At 41.5% G+C, this 15,846-nt stretch overlaps 1 protein-coding gene across 2 annotated transcripts in view; it reads left to right on the forward strand.

Moving 5' to 3' along the window:
- USO1 (USO1 vesicle transport factor) overlaps positions 1-15,846 on the forward strand; it is a 94,288-nt gene continuing 78,442 nt past the window's right edge. The window contains exon 1 of one of the 2 annotated variants that reach the window (XM_008069060.2): positions 1-120. In XM_008069060.2, the coding sequence (XP_008067251.1) occupies positions 55-120 (66 nt within the window). In that variant the 5' untranslated portion in view covers positions 1-54. The remainder of the gene's footprint in view (positions 121-15,846) is intronic. The other variant, XM_021718069.1, reaches the window with a different exon arrangement.

Genomic DNA, 15,846 nt, shown 5'->3' on the forward strand with positions numbered 1-15,846 from the left:
GTTGTTGTCTTTCTTTCCGGAAGGGGCCGGTGAGGCCGGTGGCTTAACGGCAAGATGAATTTCCTCCGCGGGGTGATGGGGGGTCAGAGTGCCGGACCCCAACACACCGAAGCCGAGACGGTGAGAGCAGCGGGGGGTTCCGGGCCGGGCCGGGCCGGGGGCTAGGACTCGGGCTCAGTCACCTCCCGCACGCCGCCTCCCCCCGGCCTCCTTTCCTCTCCTGAAGCCCCCGGGTTTCTCTCTCGTGTCCCGGCTCGGCCCCCACCCCGCAGGCCTTTGAGCCCGGGCGGGGAGAGTCGGGCCGTCGGGCCTCGACCGCGGAACTCGCCCGCCCTCGCAGGCCGACCCGGGGGCGCCCGACTGTTGGCAGGCGCGGGCGGCCGAGAGTGACACGATCTTCCTTGGGGCACGAAGCCACCTGCTCCGGCGCCGGCAGCTGGGAGGAGGCCGCCCTACCGGGGGCTGCTAGTTCAGACCCCGCTTTTCGAACCCGCCCCCGTGCTTGTCATTTGGCAGGTAGAGACTTTCGCGCTCAGACCGCCTTGGGGACACATCTCCCACTTTCTGCCCGAACGTCTAATGACATGATTCGCAGCGTTATTATTACTTTTAAATTGCTAGTTACTAAAAACAGGATTTGGTAGTTGCTGGGATTTGGGATTTAGGATAAACTTATTTTGAAGTTTGGCTCTAATGGAACTGAGGGTGTATGACATTTTAAAAAATAAACTTTTTATTTGAGAATGATTTTAGGTCTACGTCGAAGTGACCAAATAGGACATTTTAAAGGTAAACTTGGGGCAGTATTCCTAGACATACCATTGTTGCTGAGATCCTGAGCAACATCTTTCATTGGCCAAGCTCTAGCTCTGTGGTAGTCTGCGTTCTTCTTTTCATTCACTACCAGGCGCATTATGAGGCTTGGAGAGGTGAAATAACTTAACCAAGGTCACGCTGCCCGCCAGGATTCAATCAAGGCACAACTTGCTTCGGAACCTAGACTTATTACTGATGCTGTGTTTCAATTCTCTGAGAATTTTCGAAGTTTCTGTAATATTATTAAAATTGACTGCAGCCAGGCACGATGTGCATGCCTGTAATCCCAGCTAATCGGGAGGATTGCTTGAGCCCAGGAGTTCTAAGACCAGCTTGGGCGACATGGGCAGACCCTGTCTCAAAAAAAAAAAAAAAAACCCAAAATGAACCGCACAGCTCTGTGAAGAACTGGTTAAAGCGTAGGTTGAAAGTTGATGAACCTGTTTCATTTGTTTGAAGAGTAGGATATTACCTTCCCCCTCCCCTCTCCTCTCCTACCCCCTCTCATTTGGCTGCAGGGCAGCCTGAGCTCCCCTGTTCGAGGACCCTATTCTCTCCAGATGACCATAGTCGCAGTCCCCTCACCAGCTCTGGTTTATTTTGCTTAGCATTAGTGTTTGAGGCGTAGGATTTTAAGGTGTGATATGTTAGAGCTTGCTTTGGAGCTAATACCCTCTAAGGAGAGTGAGCAGGATGCTTGCTCTTCAAGGTGTGATGAGGATCACATGAAGTAAGAAATAGAAAATGCAGGCACTTGGTGGGGCGTGGTGACTCACATCTGTCATCCCAGCACTTTGGGAAGTGGAGGCGAGAGAATTGCCTCAGCCTGCGGGTTTGAGACCAGGCTGGGCAACCTGGCAAGACCTCGTCTCTACAATAAATTAAAAAATTAGTCCAGCGTGGTGGCGTGTGCCTGTGGTTCCAGCTACTTGGAAGGCTGAGGCAGAAGGATCACCTGAGTCCAGCAGGTCGAGGCTGCGGTGGCGGTGAGTGTGCCACTGCACTCCAGCTGGGGCGACAGAGTGAGACTCCAACTCAAAAAAAAAGTGCACTTAGTAGGTATACAATAAAGGATAGTTTTTACTATGTGTGGGTTAAAGGAAGAAAAAGGAAGAAAACCCTTTGTTGTTATTGTTATAGTTGGCCTTGTCACAGTGACTTCTGTAGAAAAGATGGTGTAGAATTCATCCAGTTTAGGATTTTAAAGCTGGAAGGCCTTTATTTTTCAGGAGCACAAAAGCAGGCTGTACAGTACTGAAGAGTTGGGAATGGAAGACACAGTTTTTATGTCAATTTATTTATTCATTTATTTATTTGATTTTTTTTTTTTTTTTTTTGAGTTGGAATCTCACTCTTGTTGCACAGGCTGGAGTGCAGTGGTGGCAAGCTCACGGCCACTGCAGCCTCAACCTGCTGGGCTCAGACAATCCCGCTTCAGCCTTCCAAGTAGCTGGAACTACAGATGCACGCCATGCCCAGCTAGTTTTTGTGATTTATTGTCAAGTTGCCCAGGCTGGTCTCAAGCAGTCCTCTCGCCCCGACCTCCCAAAATGCTGGAATTACAGGCTGAACCACCGTGCCAGGCCTTATGTGGATTTAAAAATGAACTTGAATATCACTTATGTGTTTTGTACATATACAAGCTGAAAGAAAATTGAGGGTCCTTGTCCTTGCCTAACGTTGCATGTGTACACTCAAAATTGGAAACATAATTTATCTTTTGAAGAGAATTACTTTACTCTGAGTATGAATAAAACTCGTTTCGCCATCTCATTCCTTCAGGAAGTACAAATAGAAGAGATCCTAAGTTACTAATTTAGAAGTATTTATGGAGCATCAGTGGAGTGTGCAGTATAATATTAGATGTTTTCATTAGTGATTTGTTATTTGTTACCAGAGCTTTTAACCTCTAACTTCTATATTATCATTTAATATTTTGTAGTTTTTTTTTCCATTTCTGCAGTTACTTTTTTTTCCTTACGGTTTTCCATCTTTTCTCTTTTTTCCAACATCTTTTTCCAGTGGAAAGACTCTTTGTCTGAATTCTGCCTGTCCTTCAAACTCATCAGTGACTTTCCTAATCTGTACTTATTTTCCTGGCCACAGATAAGTTTTCCTTTCTGAGCTACCTTTGCATTTTAACTTATCCCTTCTAGGCTCTTAAGGGGCAAAGTTCATGTGTGTTTTAATCTTTGTTTTTCCATAGTAGTAGATTCTCAGTAAATACTTGTAAAAATGAATTAACTATTGTTTTATTTGAAATAAATCACATTTCTGTAATAATAGTAACTTATAAATTATTAGGTACTAAAACAATACTTTTTGAAGACTAGCAATCAAAGTTTACAGTTGATTCAAGTCCATTGTGTCAAATTTTTTACTTCGGGGGTTTTTGAGATTTACTAAATGCTTTGAATGCTTTCTTGCTTTTCCTTTAGAATTTAGTATCTTTTAAATGTGAGAGTTATGTTACTGATTGTATAGTACTTAGCTTATCGTGCTCCTAGTTGTGTAACTTTTGGACTGATACTAAGATGGTCTTCAGAATCAGTCAAGTTGTAAATATTTGTATCATAGGATAGTCAGCAATTCTGTAAAGTACTGGATATTTTAAATCCAGCATTTAATCCACATTAAACTTGTTTTTTTTTTGAGTTGGAGTCTCACTCTGTCGCCCACGCTGGAGTGCAGGGCACACTCCCAACCTGCTGGGCTCCAGCGATCCTTCCGCCTCAGCCTTCAAAGTAGCTGGAAATACAGGTGCACACTACCATGCCTGGCTAATTTTTTGATTTATTGTAGAGATGAGGTCTCGCCAAATTGCCCAGGTGGGTCTCAAACCCACGGGCTCAGGCAATCCACTCACCTCAGCCTCCCAAAACGTGGGATTACAGGCTGAGCCACCAAGCCAGCTGCACATTAAACTTTTTATATTTTAGAGTCATGTACTTTTTAATTTGATTTTTCTTTTTTTACTTGAGATAGAGAAGGACACCGATTTCTGATAATTGAAGCCTTCTTAGTCATGGCCTTCTTTACTGAGTGCAAATAAACTATTATAGTAAAAATCCTACTCATGCTTTTTTGTTGTTTTTAGTTTTTAGGAGTTTTTTTCCTAACCACTAAACCACCAGGGACTACTCATGCCTTTAAATGCTTATGCTTTTAAAAGTGCTTAGTTCTACCTTCTAACTAGTATCTTTTTTTAAAACTAGTTTCTTGAAAATTCCAAGACAAGTGCTAGCTACATTTGATGATAAGTCACAGGGGCATCATCTGTTCTCTAATTAGATCCTGAGGCAAGAAAGTTGCCCAAGTCCAGAAAAAGCATGAAGAATTACTGCGTTGTTATGGGGTCTCTTTTGAGGTCAGACTTTAATCATCTGGCTCAGAAAGCAAAAGGGCTAACAATATAGGTATAGCTATACTTTTTTTCTTTTTCTTTTTCTTTTTTTGAGTTGGAATCTCACTTTGTTGCCCAGGCTGGAATGCAGTAGTACACTCACGGCCACTCCAGCATCAACCTGCTGGGTTCCAGTGATCCTTCTGCCTCAGCCTTTCAAGTAGCCGGAACTACAGGTGTGCACTGCCACGCCTGGCTAATTTTTGATTTATTGTAGAGACGAGGTCTCTCCAAGTTGCCCGGGCTGGTCTTGAACCCGCGGGCTCAGGCAATCTTCTTGCCTCGGCCTCCCAAAGTGCTGGGATTACAGGCTGAGCCACTGAACCCGGCCTAGATACAGAAATACTTTCTTTTAATGAAAATGTTATTAAGAAGTGTGGGCTTAAATTTAAACATAGTTTTGGTTTGGTCAAACACATTTTATACCATGTTACTATAAACATGTAGTCTGAAACTCCTATTTGGCTTGATGTCTCATATTCTGCATTAATAACCAGGTCAATGTCATAACTTGGCTTGTCTTGCAATAACAGTGTCAGAAATATAATAACAGTTTTTATTTTGATCACATCTATATCCAAGCAAAAATGCCTTTTATACTCTTTTTAAGTAGAGCCTACTGAATACTACCTGACTTTTTTGAAATTGTGTAAATTATTTAGAATGATTTACAAAAACTAGAATTATTTAAATTTTACATGCCCTAGCATTAGCAAGATATGTTCCAAAAATTTTAGATAGATGTCCTTGAGAAAAGAATTTTGTCAGCAAAGAAGTGTGTGTGATGATCAAAACAAAACTTCTAATATTTATACAGGGTTTCATAAGCAGGCACTGTTATATTTTCAGATATTTTAAAAATGGAGTTATAAAGTAAGCTGTGTTTGCCAGATACTCTTTTATCTTGTGGAAACCTTGTGGATCTAGTATTTTGAGAAACATTGTTCTAGAGGATATATCAAATCCTGATGCCTTACGGCTTTTAGTAATTGTAATCACTCTTGAATCTGATAATTTTTTTGTTTGTTTGTTTGTTTGTTTTTGAGTTGGAGTCTCACTCTGTTGCCCAGATTGGAGTGCAGTGGCCGCTCCTGGCCACCGCAGCCTCGACCTGCTGGGCTCCAGTGATCCTTCCGCCTCAGCCTTCCAAGTAACTGGAACTACAGGCGCGCGCTACCATGCCCACCTAATTTTTTTATTTGTTGTAGAGATGAGGTCTCGCTGCCCAGGCGGTTCTCGAATCCGCGGGCTCAGGCAATCCACTCACCTCAGCCTCCCAAAGGCCCAGGATTGAATCTGATAATTTTTTTAGGAAAAAATACAAGAATTTCTGATATAAATTTGCTGATAGCAAATACCATGTAACTTTTTTGTACTATATTTACCATTTATGATTTATTACTGCTTTGTACTCTGCCTTTTGCCTGTTGTAGATATAGAAAAGTTATGCTTATTATTTTAAACCTCAGGCAGAAATGCCATAAATGTTCTTTGTTATTTTTTTGTTTGTTTTTGAGTCAGAGTCTCACTCTGTTGCCCAGGCTAGAGTACAGTGGCATGCTCACAGCCACTACAGCCTCAACCTGCTGGGTTTAGGCGATCCTTCCGCTTCTGCCTTCCAAGTAGCTGAAACTACAGGCGTGCACCACCACGTCTGGCTAATTTTTTGATTTATTGTAGAGATGAGGTTTCACCAAGTTGCCCAGGGTGGTCTCAAACCTGTAGGCTCAGGCAATCCATGACTCTACCTCTGAAAGTGCTGGGATTACCGGCATGAGCCAGCACACCCAGCATAAATGTTCTTTGAATAAAAAGTTATTCACCTTTAATTTGAAAACTTTTGTGATGTAGGTTTTGAGTTGCTAGCATTTGCGATAGGTTATTTTGTAGACACATTTCATTATGATCTCTTGCTTAAAAGGGTATCCTTTTGAAAGTCATAGTTCATTTCTTGGAGGAAGCATGGAGAATAAATGAAGCAGTAGATTATCTTGGCTAATTTATAGTAATTATATTGATACAGATTGTGTTGGGTTTGTTGGATTTGTCCGCAAAAAGACTTGGTTTTGATTTTTGTGTGTGTGTGTGCTGGAGTCTCACTCTGTCACCCACACTGGAGTGCAGTGGCCGCTCCCGGCCACTGCAGCCTCGACCTGCTGGGCTCCGGCAATCCTTCTGCCTTAGCCTTCCAAGCAGCTGGAACTACAGGCACGCACTACCACGCCCGGCTAATTTTTGATTTATTGTAGAGATGAAGTCTTGCCAAGTTGCCCAGGCAGGTCTTGAACCCACGGGCTCAAGCAATCCACTCACCTCAGCCTCCCAAAGTGCTGGGATTACAGGCTGAGCTACCGAGCCCGGCTGTGTTTGATTTTTTTTAGTGTTCCTACATCTTTTTTTTAGGTTACAATAATTTAGGTCATCCAAAGATAAGATTGACTTTTACTTTTTTTTATAGTCTTCTCATTAACAGAGTTCGATTTAAATTAAATTTCTGGCTCTTTTTGTGTTCTGAAACAGTAATATTATTATTCCATTAAAAATATTACAAATGAATTGGCTATTAACATAAATTACTTTAGTCCTATAGTGAATAGTCATGGCTGGGAAAGTACTGTTTTAAGAAAGACAACTGTTTTTTGGTTTTGTTTTGTTTTGTTTTGAATCAGAGTCTCACTCTGTACCCCAGGCTGGAGTGCAGGGGCACACTCACGGCCACCACAACATCGACCTGCTGGGCTCAGGCAGTTCTGCCTCAGCCTTCCAAGTAGCTGGATCTATAGATATTGCCACCAAGTCCAGCTAATTTTTTTTTTTTTTTTTTTGAGTCAGTCTCACTCTGTCGCCCAGACTGGAGTGCAGTGGCTGCTCCCGGCCACCGCAGCCTCGACCTGCTGGGCTCCGGAGATCCTTCCGCCTCAGCCTTTCGAGTAGCCGGAATTACAGGCATGCGCTACCACGCCCGGCTGATTTTTTGATTTATTGTAGAGATGAGGTCTTGCTGCCCAGGCAGGTCTCGAACCTGTGGGCTCAGGCAATCCACTCACCTCAGCCTCCCAAAGGTGTGGGATTACAGGCTGAGCCACCGAGCCCGGCTAATTTTTTGATTTATTGTAGAGACGAGGTCTCGCCATGTTACCCAGGCTGGTCTCAAACCTGTAGACTCAGGCAGTCCTCTCAACTTCGCCTCCCAAAGTGCTGGAATTAAAGGTGTGAGTCACCACGCCCAGCCAGCAACACTAGTTTAAACTTTATAAAGGCAAGGTTATATCATAAAAGTAAGTTGGTAGCAGGTGCTTGATAAGTATTTGCTGATAATTACAACAGATGGTTAGAGTTAGCATTTTAGTTGCCATTCCTGTCCTTCATTTTTGTTAAGTAGTTACTGATTATACCTTTTTTTAAAAAAGGACCTTGATTAGCAATTGTGAGGAATACTGCAGACTATATTATGTCAGTGTTCTTTAAATGTATGTACGTTTACCATCCTAGTTTTATAGCGTCTCTTTTTCATTGATTGCTGTATCTTGGATATCTTTCCTTATTAAAACAGAACTACTTCATTAGGAATTATTTAAAGTACTAGATTTTCAGTTACCCTTGTTAATTGCATTATTTTTCTTCTCATGGTCTGTAAAAGATTCTTGATAACAGAATCCATGTCTAATTCATGATTGAACCTCTCAGAGCACCTAATACTTAGCGTAATATGAGTTAATCGAACTTTTTCTCTTAAATTTTTTTCTATTATTACCCCTTTCTGATCCTGACTCTGGGTTAAATTTTACTCAGATATAATTTTTTCTCTTTAGAACTGTGTTTTGTTATATAGTATCCTGTTGTTGATCTCAAGGGTCACAAATTCATATTTCAGTTGAGAGCATCCCTGAAGCAGATCAGGTCCGTGAAGAGCAGAGAGGTTTGGGATGAAAGGGGAGCCTGCATGTTCTCACATGAGACTGTGTGCCACCACTTAATAGTTTTATATATGTGGACAAGTTACTTAACTTGTGCCTCTATTTCCTCATCTCTAAAATGTCATAGTGTCAGGCCGGCCTCGGTAGCTCAGCCTGTAATCCCAGCACTTTGGGAGGCCGAGGTGAGTGGATTGCCTGAGCCTGCGGGTTCGAGACCTGCCTAGGCAACTTGGCGAGACCTCGTCTCTACAATAAATCAAAAACTAGCCGGGTGTGGTAGCGCGTGCCTGCAGTTCCAGCTACCTGAAAGGCTGAGGTGGAAGGATCGCCGGAGCCCAGCAGTTGAGACTGCGGTGGCTGGGAGCATGCCACTGCACTCCAGTCTGGGCGACAGAGTGAAACTCCAACTCAAAAAAAAAAAATGTCATAGTACCTATGTTATAGAGTTTTTGTGAAGATTAAATGAATAATACTTTTAAAAGATGGTAGGTCTTAAAATCGATGGCTTCTTAAATTGTGTGAAATGTATTAGTTACCATGAGCCGTCAGGCCATTGTTTTTCAAGAAAAGTAGAAATCTGGATTTGTAGATGAAGTCTTTCAATTTGTAGATGTTGGCCTAAAATTTGTTTTAATCTCTAGATAGGCCAAATTGGTACAGTAAATATGATATGATACATTATTAGTTCGTTAGCTAACATTAATTTTTTTTTTTTGAGCTGAGTCTAACTTTGTTATCCAGGCTGGAGTGCAGTGGCATACTCAACGGCCACCCCAGTGTCAACCTGCTGGGCTCCGGCAATCCTTCCGCCTCAGGGTGGCTGGAACTACAGGCACATGCTTACAATGCCTGGCTAATTTTTTAATTTATTGTGGAGATGAGGTCTCACCAAGTTGCCCGGGCTGGTCTCGAACCCACGGGCTCAGTCAGTCCACTCCCCTCAGCCTCCCAACGTTCTGGGATTACAGGCTGAGCCACCAAGCCCAGCTGCATTAAATAATTTTAACCCATCCACAACCACTGACGTAAATTTACATCATTCCATGACAGAAGCCTGCAGCAACCAGCTTCAAATTTTCCCTATTTTCACCCACTCAGCATTAGGAATACAAAAAACCTGCCAGTCGTGAATATGTTAAAATATTCTAAGTTTTAAATAAATTTAGAGTTCCTCTAGTGGTTTTTTGGTTTGTTTTTTGGGTTTTTTTGAGTAGGAGTTTCACTTAATATATTGCGCAGACTGAAGTGTAGTGGCACGCTCACAGCCACCGCAGCCTCCACCTGCTAGACTCATGCAATCCTTCACACGCCACCACGCCTGGCTAATTTTTAAATTTATTTTAGAGATCAGATCTCGCCAAGTTGCCCAGGCTGGTCTTGAACCCCTGGACTTAGGCAATCTTCTCATCTCCACCTCCCAAAGTGCTGGGATTACAGGCGTGAGCCACTGCACCTGGTGAGTTCCTCTTGTTTATCATTCCATTTTTGCAGATGATGAAACTGGCTTAGATTGCATTTAAGGGACATTCTGTTCTCATTATTTGTCAATTTCTTATTTACAAATTTACCTACTAAGTAAAATGTATTTTTAACCCCAAAATCCATACTTGTAGCACATTTATAGTTATCTTTGGACATGTACCGAGCAGTAAAAGATTTGATTCACCCAGTGCACACATCCCCATCTGAAGCCAAGCAAGATGATGCTTTGCCTTCTTGTTTTAATTCTCATACTGTAGACGAGTGTCCTTCTCATGGTCTATTTAGCGTTGGTTTTGCATTTTTTTGTTGGAGATTTCCCTTTTAAAAATGTTCCCTGTATAGTGCTGTAGTGTTCCTAAGCACAAGAAGGCTGAAATGTTCCTTACAGAGGAGATACGTTTATTGGATAAAGTTTGTTCAGACATGAGTTATAGTGTTGTTGGTCATGAGTGCAAAATTGATAATCAAGAACATATACTAAATAAGATATTTTAACAGAAATACACAAAAAACAAGGTTTTATATTGATAAGTTGGGTTTTATATTGATAAGTTGATGAAAATTTTATGATCAGAGGCTCATAGTATACTAACCTTGTATTTCCCTAGGAGCAGTAGTTTAGTATTTGCTAGTTTAGTGTTTGTGCTAACTTTGCAATAGTTTGTGTAACTATTGCATATAATGATAAAAAGTTGTTTTCATAAAGTAGATGAATTGTGTCAGGTGATATGTAAAGCAAGTAAAAGAATAAAAGCAAGGTCTAATTAATATATTCTGGAAATTTCTTTACATTTTTTTCTCTTTACTGATGCAATAGTGCCAACATGCTTATTGTAAATAATTCAAATTAGTAGATAGTCTAAAATGACTATGAGTAATCGTTAATAAAGTTCAGTGCATATCCTTAGAGTATTTCCTTTGTATTTACGAACATATAAGCTCATTTTACATACATGTGTTTCTTTATAAAAGCGAAATAATTATATGCTGATACAGCCAGGCATAACTCAACAACAGAATTACACTCTGAGAAATGAGTCAGTAGGCAGTTTCATTGTGTGAACATCATAAAGTCTAGCCTACTATTCCCTCAGGCCATGTGGTGTAGCTGTTGCTCCTAGGCTGCAAACCTGTACAGCACATTACTGTGATTAATGCTGTAGGCAGTTGTAACAGAAGGGTAAATATTTTTGTATCTAAACATATCTCAACTTAGAAAGGGTACTGTAAAAATACGATAAAAAAGATTTTATTTTATTTTATTTATTTATTTTTGAGTTGAAGTCTCACTGTAGCCCAGGCTGGAGTACAGTGGCACTCGCCTGGCCACCGCAGCCTCTACCCGCTGGGCTCAGGTGATCCTTCCGCCTCAGCCTTCCAAGTAGCCAGAACTACAGGCACACGCTATTGCTCCCAGCTAATTTTTTTTTTTTAATTGTAGAGACGAGATCTCACCAAGTTGCCCAGGCTGGTCTCAAACCTGCGAGCTCAGGCAATCCACTCACCTTGGCCTCCAAAGTGCTGGGATTACAGGCTGAGCCATCGAGCCCAACCCAAAAGTTTGTAAATGCTGCCTCTGACCAGGCTGATGACTGATGCCTATAATCCCATCACTTTGGGAGACAGAAGTAGGAGGATTGCTTGAAGTCAAGAGTTTGAGACCAACCTGAGCAACACAGTGAGATCCTGTCTCTACCAAAAAAATGACACACTTGTATCGGGTGCTTACCATAAATGGAGCCTGAAGGACTGGCATTTGCTCTGGGTGAATCTGTGTGTGAGTGACAAATGAATGTGAAGGCCTGGGACACGATATAAAGTAGACTTTTAAAACTCTGTACACTTAGGCTACACTAAATTTCTTTTTTTTTTTGAGTTGGAGTCTCACTCAGTCTGCCAGACTGGAGTGCAGTGGCCTCTCCCAGCCACCGCAGCCTCAACCTGCTGGTCTCCGGCGAGCCTTCCGCCTCAGCCTTCCGAGTAGCCGGAATTACAGGTGTGCACTACCACGCCTGGCTCATTTTTGATTTATTGTAGAGATGAGGTCTTGCACTAAATTTCTTTAAATTTTTTTCTTCAATGATAAATTCACCTTAATTTTCTATAACATTGTTATTTTATAAGCTTTTAACTTTTTTTTAACTTTTTGACTCATGTAGTAACACTTAGATTAAAATAAAAATACACTGTACTGTAGTACAAAAAATATTTTATACCTTATGAGATTTTTTTTTTTTTCTTTTTTTACTTTTTCTTTTCTTTTTTTTTTTTTTTTTTGAGTTGGAGTCTCACTCTGTTGCCCAGACTGGAGTGCAGGGGCACGCTCCCGGCCACCGCAACCTCTGCTGGGCTCCAGCGATCCTTCTGCCTCAGCCTTCCAAGTAGCTGGAACTACAGGCACACGCTATCACACCCAGCTATCTTTTTTTTACTTTTTAAACTTTTTTGTTAAAAATGAAGACACGAACACACATGAGCCTGGCCCTACATGGGACAAGATTGTCAGGCTTACTGTCTTCCACCTCCCCATCTTGTCCCCCTGGAAAGTCCTTCAAGGTCAACAGTCTGCACGGAGCTGTCATCTTTTACAATGACAATGCCTTCTTCTGAATGGTGTCTTAAGGACCTGCTTCTGGCTGTTTTGCAGTTAGTTTTTATTTTTTATAAGTAGAAGTAGGACACTGTAAAATAATCATAAAAAGTATAGTATAGTGAACATATAAACCAATAACATAGTCATCTATTGTCATTATCAAGTATTATGTACTGTACATAGTTATATGTGCTATACTTTCATACAACTACCAGTGCAATCAGTCTGCTTACATAGCATCACCACAGACATGTGAGTAATGTGTTGTGCTAGGACATTAAGAAGGCTGAATGTTACTAGTCAATAGGAATTTTTCAGTTCCATAGTCTTATGGGACTACCGTGGTATGGGTGGTCCATTGACACCCATTGACATACACAGTGAATGAGTTGCCAGCCTTAGGGTTACAGCACTGAATTCTTCCATTGACATTGACTGAAATGTCATTATGCAGAACCTGACTGTATTTACTTTTGAAAAAATTTAACAGTAGGTATTGGAGATGTGTTTCAAGCAAATAGGCTGAAGCATTTTTATCTTGGTCCCAGTTATAACCTTATATATCTTGACTGGGTTTATATGTGTGCTTATTTAGATGTTGAAATTCTGGGAAGATTACTTGTTTCTAGTGTACAAAATGGTCACCTGAAATGTTGTACCTTGGTAGTATGCTGAGATAATGAATACTTTGGTAAAAGCCTATGGGCAAACATTTCTGACTTTTTTTTTAAGTATTCAAGCAAAGTTTATTTAGAAAGTGAATGAGAGAGAGAGGGGAGAGAAGAGAAGAGGTTCACCTCCCTAAGACAGGGGAGGGGGCCAAGGCTAAGAAAACATGGTGACCACAGCTCAAAGAGCCACGTGGAGAAAGCAGAGTTTAACAAAGCAATGGAATTTCTGACTTTTTAAGAAAAATAGATTAATTTCTTCTGTATTGTAATCTACTCTTTTGATCAATACTGGCAGCAGAGTTAATTGTTAAGGAGTGAGATGGCTGGGCGCAATAGCTCACGCCTGTAATCCCATCACTTTGGGAGGTTGAAGTGAGAGGATTGCCTGAACCCATGGGTTCAATACCAGTCTGGGCAACTTGGCGAGACCTCATCTCTACAATAAATCAAAAAAATTAGCCAGGCATGGTGGCATGCGCCTGTGGTCCCAGCTGCTCAGGAGGCTGAGGCAGAAGGATCATCTGAGCCCAGCAGGTCGAGGCTGCGGTGGCTGTGAGCATGCCACTGCACTCCAACCCGGACAACAGATTGAAACTCCCACTAAAAAAAAAAAAAAAAAAAAAATTAGGAGTAGGATGGCATTAAAAGCTGAGATTTAAACTTTTTACTCCCTTCCCAGTTCTTTGATCATGTAGATGAGAGTGTTGAGGACTGGGAAAAGAGTGACTTCGTATGGCCAGTGAGTTCATGAATTTTGCTTTAATCTATCAGTTGACTTCTTTGGTCAATTTATAAGAGAAATGCTAGGAACAAAGTCCCCCTCAGGGTCCCATCTGTAACACTGAGTAAGCATACCCTTTAATTTTGAAATACTGCCCTTTTTCTTCCTGATGGTGTCACGTGTATCAGGTCTGCTTGTCTGCTCTCCTGCTTGCTTCATTCTGCTTACCTTTAGCCTTGCCTCTATCTCTCCTAATCACTGCCTAGCTAGGGGCCCTCTGACCAGTTGTGCTGTCTGAAGTAGCACCTTCTACTCAGGCTCTGTCTTATTTCCCTCACTGCACTTATCATTTACTTGCTCTTAGTTTATTCTGTCTCTTTGCCTTTATAGTTTCATTACAGTAGGTACCCTCTCCAGTGGCTCACTACTGTTGCCCTGGGACGATTCAGTGCCTTGCAAATGTAAAGTATTTCAACAGTGTTTCTCCAACTGTTCTTGGTGACAAACCAGTTGGTTTTTTTTGTTTTTTAAGTTTCTGGTTCATCACAGACCAGTATTTTTGTAAAATACAGTACATAAAAATGAATTACTAGAAACATGAAATCACATGGCATACGGAATACAAGCCCTAGTTTTGTATTAGATCCAACAGCTACAAATTGTTTAGTTTTTTAGTTTAGTTTTGTTTTGTTTTGAGTTGGAGGCTCCCTCTGTCATCCAGGCTGGAGTGCGCGGGCATGCTCACGGCTACCGCAGTCTCGACCTGCTGGGCTCAGGCGAAACTTCCAAGTAGCTGGAACTACAGGTGTGCACCACCATGCCCAGCTGATTTTTTAATTTATTATAGAGACAGAGTCTCGCCAAGTTGCCCAGGCTGGTCTCGAACCCATGGGCTCCAGTAATCCTCTCACCTCAGCCTCCCAAAGTGCTGGGATTGTAGGCGTGAGCCACTGCACCCGGCCAAAATTGTTTAGTCTAAAGAAGTTTTTAAATACTTAGTATTTGAACTTACCTTATCATAGACCACTGTTCTCAGGTTGCACTGACCTTGGTGCCCCCCTGAGAGCAACAGCACCCTAGTACTTGTTGAATAAATGAATGAGTAACCAACCTAGGGTTACAGCACTGAATTCTTCAGACTGTATTGCTCCCCTGACCTTTACCCTTGCTAAACCTCAGAGTGTTTATTTACTGAGATGCAGAGGGATGATTGTTCATCTGTGATTTCAAACTTCAGCTGGCTTATTTACTGCTGCTTTTTGATCCTTGAGTTTTTAAAAATTCCAGGAGTAATATATATATATTTTTTGAGTTAGAGTCTCACACTGTCACTCAGACTGGAGTGCAGTGGCACATTCATGGCCACCGTAGCCTTGACCTGCTAGGCTCGGGCAATCTTTCTGCCTCAGCCTTCCAAGTAACTCAGACTACAGATACGTGCCACCACACCCAGCTAATTTTTTTATTTATTGTAGAGACAGGGTCTCACCATGTTGCCCAGGTTGGTCTTGAACCCATGGACTCAGGTGATCCTCTCGCCTCTGCCTCCCAAAGTACTGTGTTTACAGGCATGAACCACTATGCCTGACTAAATTATAGGAGTAATATTTGAACTTGAACACTTGCTTGCTGGAGGAAAAGCTGTATAAGCATATTAAATGAAAACATAAATGGCCCCCATGGATGGGCATTTAAGTTTCTTCTGAATTGTTTCTTTTACTGTTTTTGCAATGGTTGTTCCTATGCTTGTGACTATACATGTATATATATTGCTCTAGGACACATTTCTAGAAGTTGAATTCCAAACAGTGACTAACTTACTCCTTAGGACCCAAGCCTCTAAAATTCATTTCTTTTGGTCATTCCTTTGCTTTCTCATCCCTTCAGGTCTTTGTCCATTGAAATCACTTATGCCTTTTTTTTTTTTTTTTTTTAATTCCTTGTCTGTTACAGTAATGAACTGACCTGTTTGTTCTGTCTCTAATCTTTTTTAACCCCAATTTGTTATTATCCCAACCAGGTTAATTCTTAAAAGAGTGACTATATTAATTTCTGCAGTTTTTCTGAAGTAATTTTATAGTACTAATTTTTTCTTAAGTAGTTGATAGCTTCTGATCATAACTTTCTCAAAGTAAGGCTTCAATTTCTGTATAACAAGGAAATACCAGAGCCGGGCTCGGTGGCTCAGCCTGTAATCCCGCGCCTTTGAGAGGCTGAGATGAGTGGATTGCTGAGCCCGCGGG

This window comes from Carlito syrichta, unplaced genomic scaffold (assembly GCF_000164805.1).
Source record: "Carlito syrichta isolate Samal-C Ts95f unplaced genomic scaffold, Tarsius_syrichta-2.0.1 Scaffold311780, whole genome shotgun sequence".
Taxonomy (NCBI): domain Eukaryota; kingdom Metazoa; phylum Chordata; class Mammalia; order Primates; family Tarsiidae; genus Carlito; species Carlito syrichta.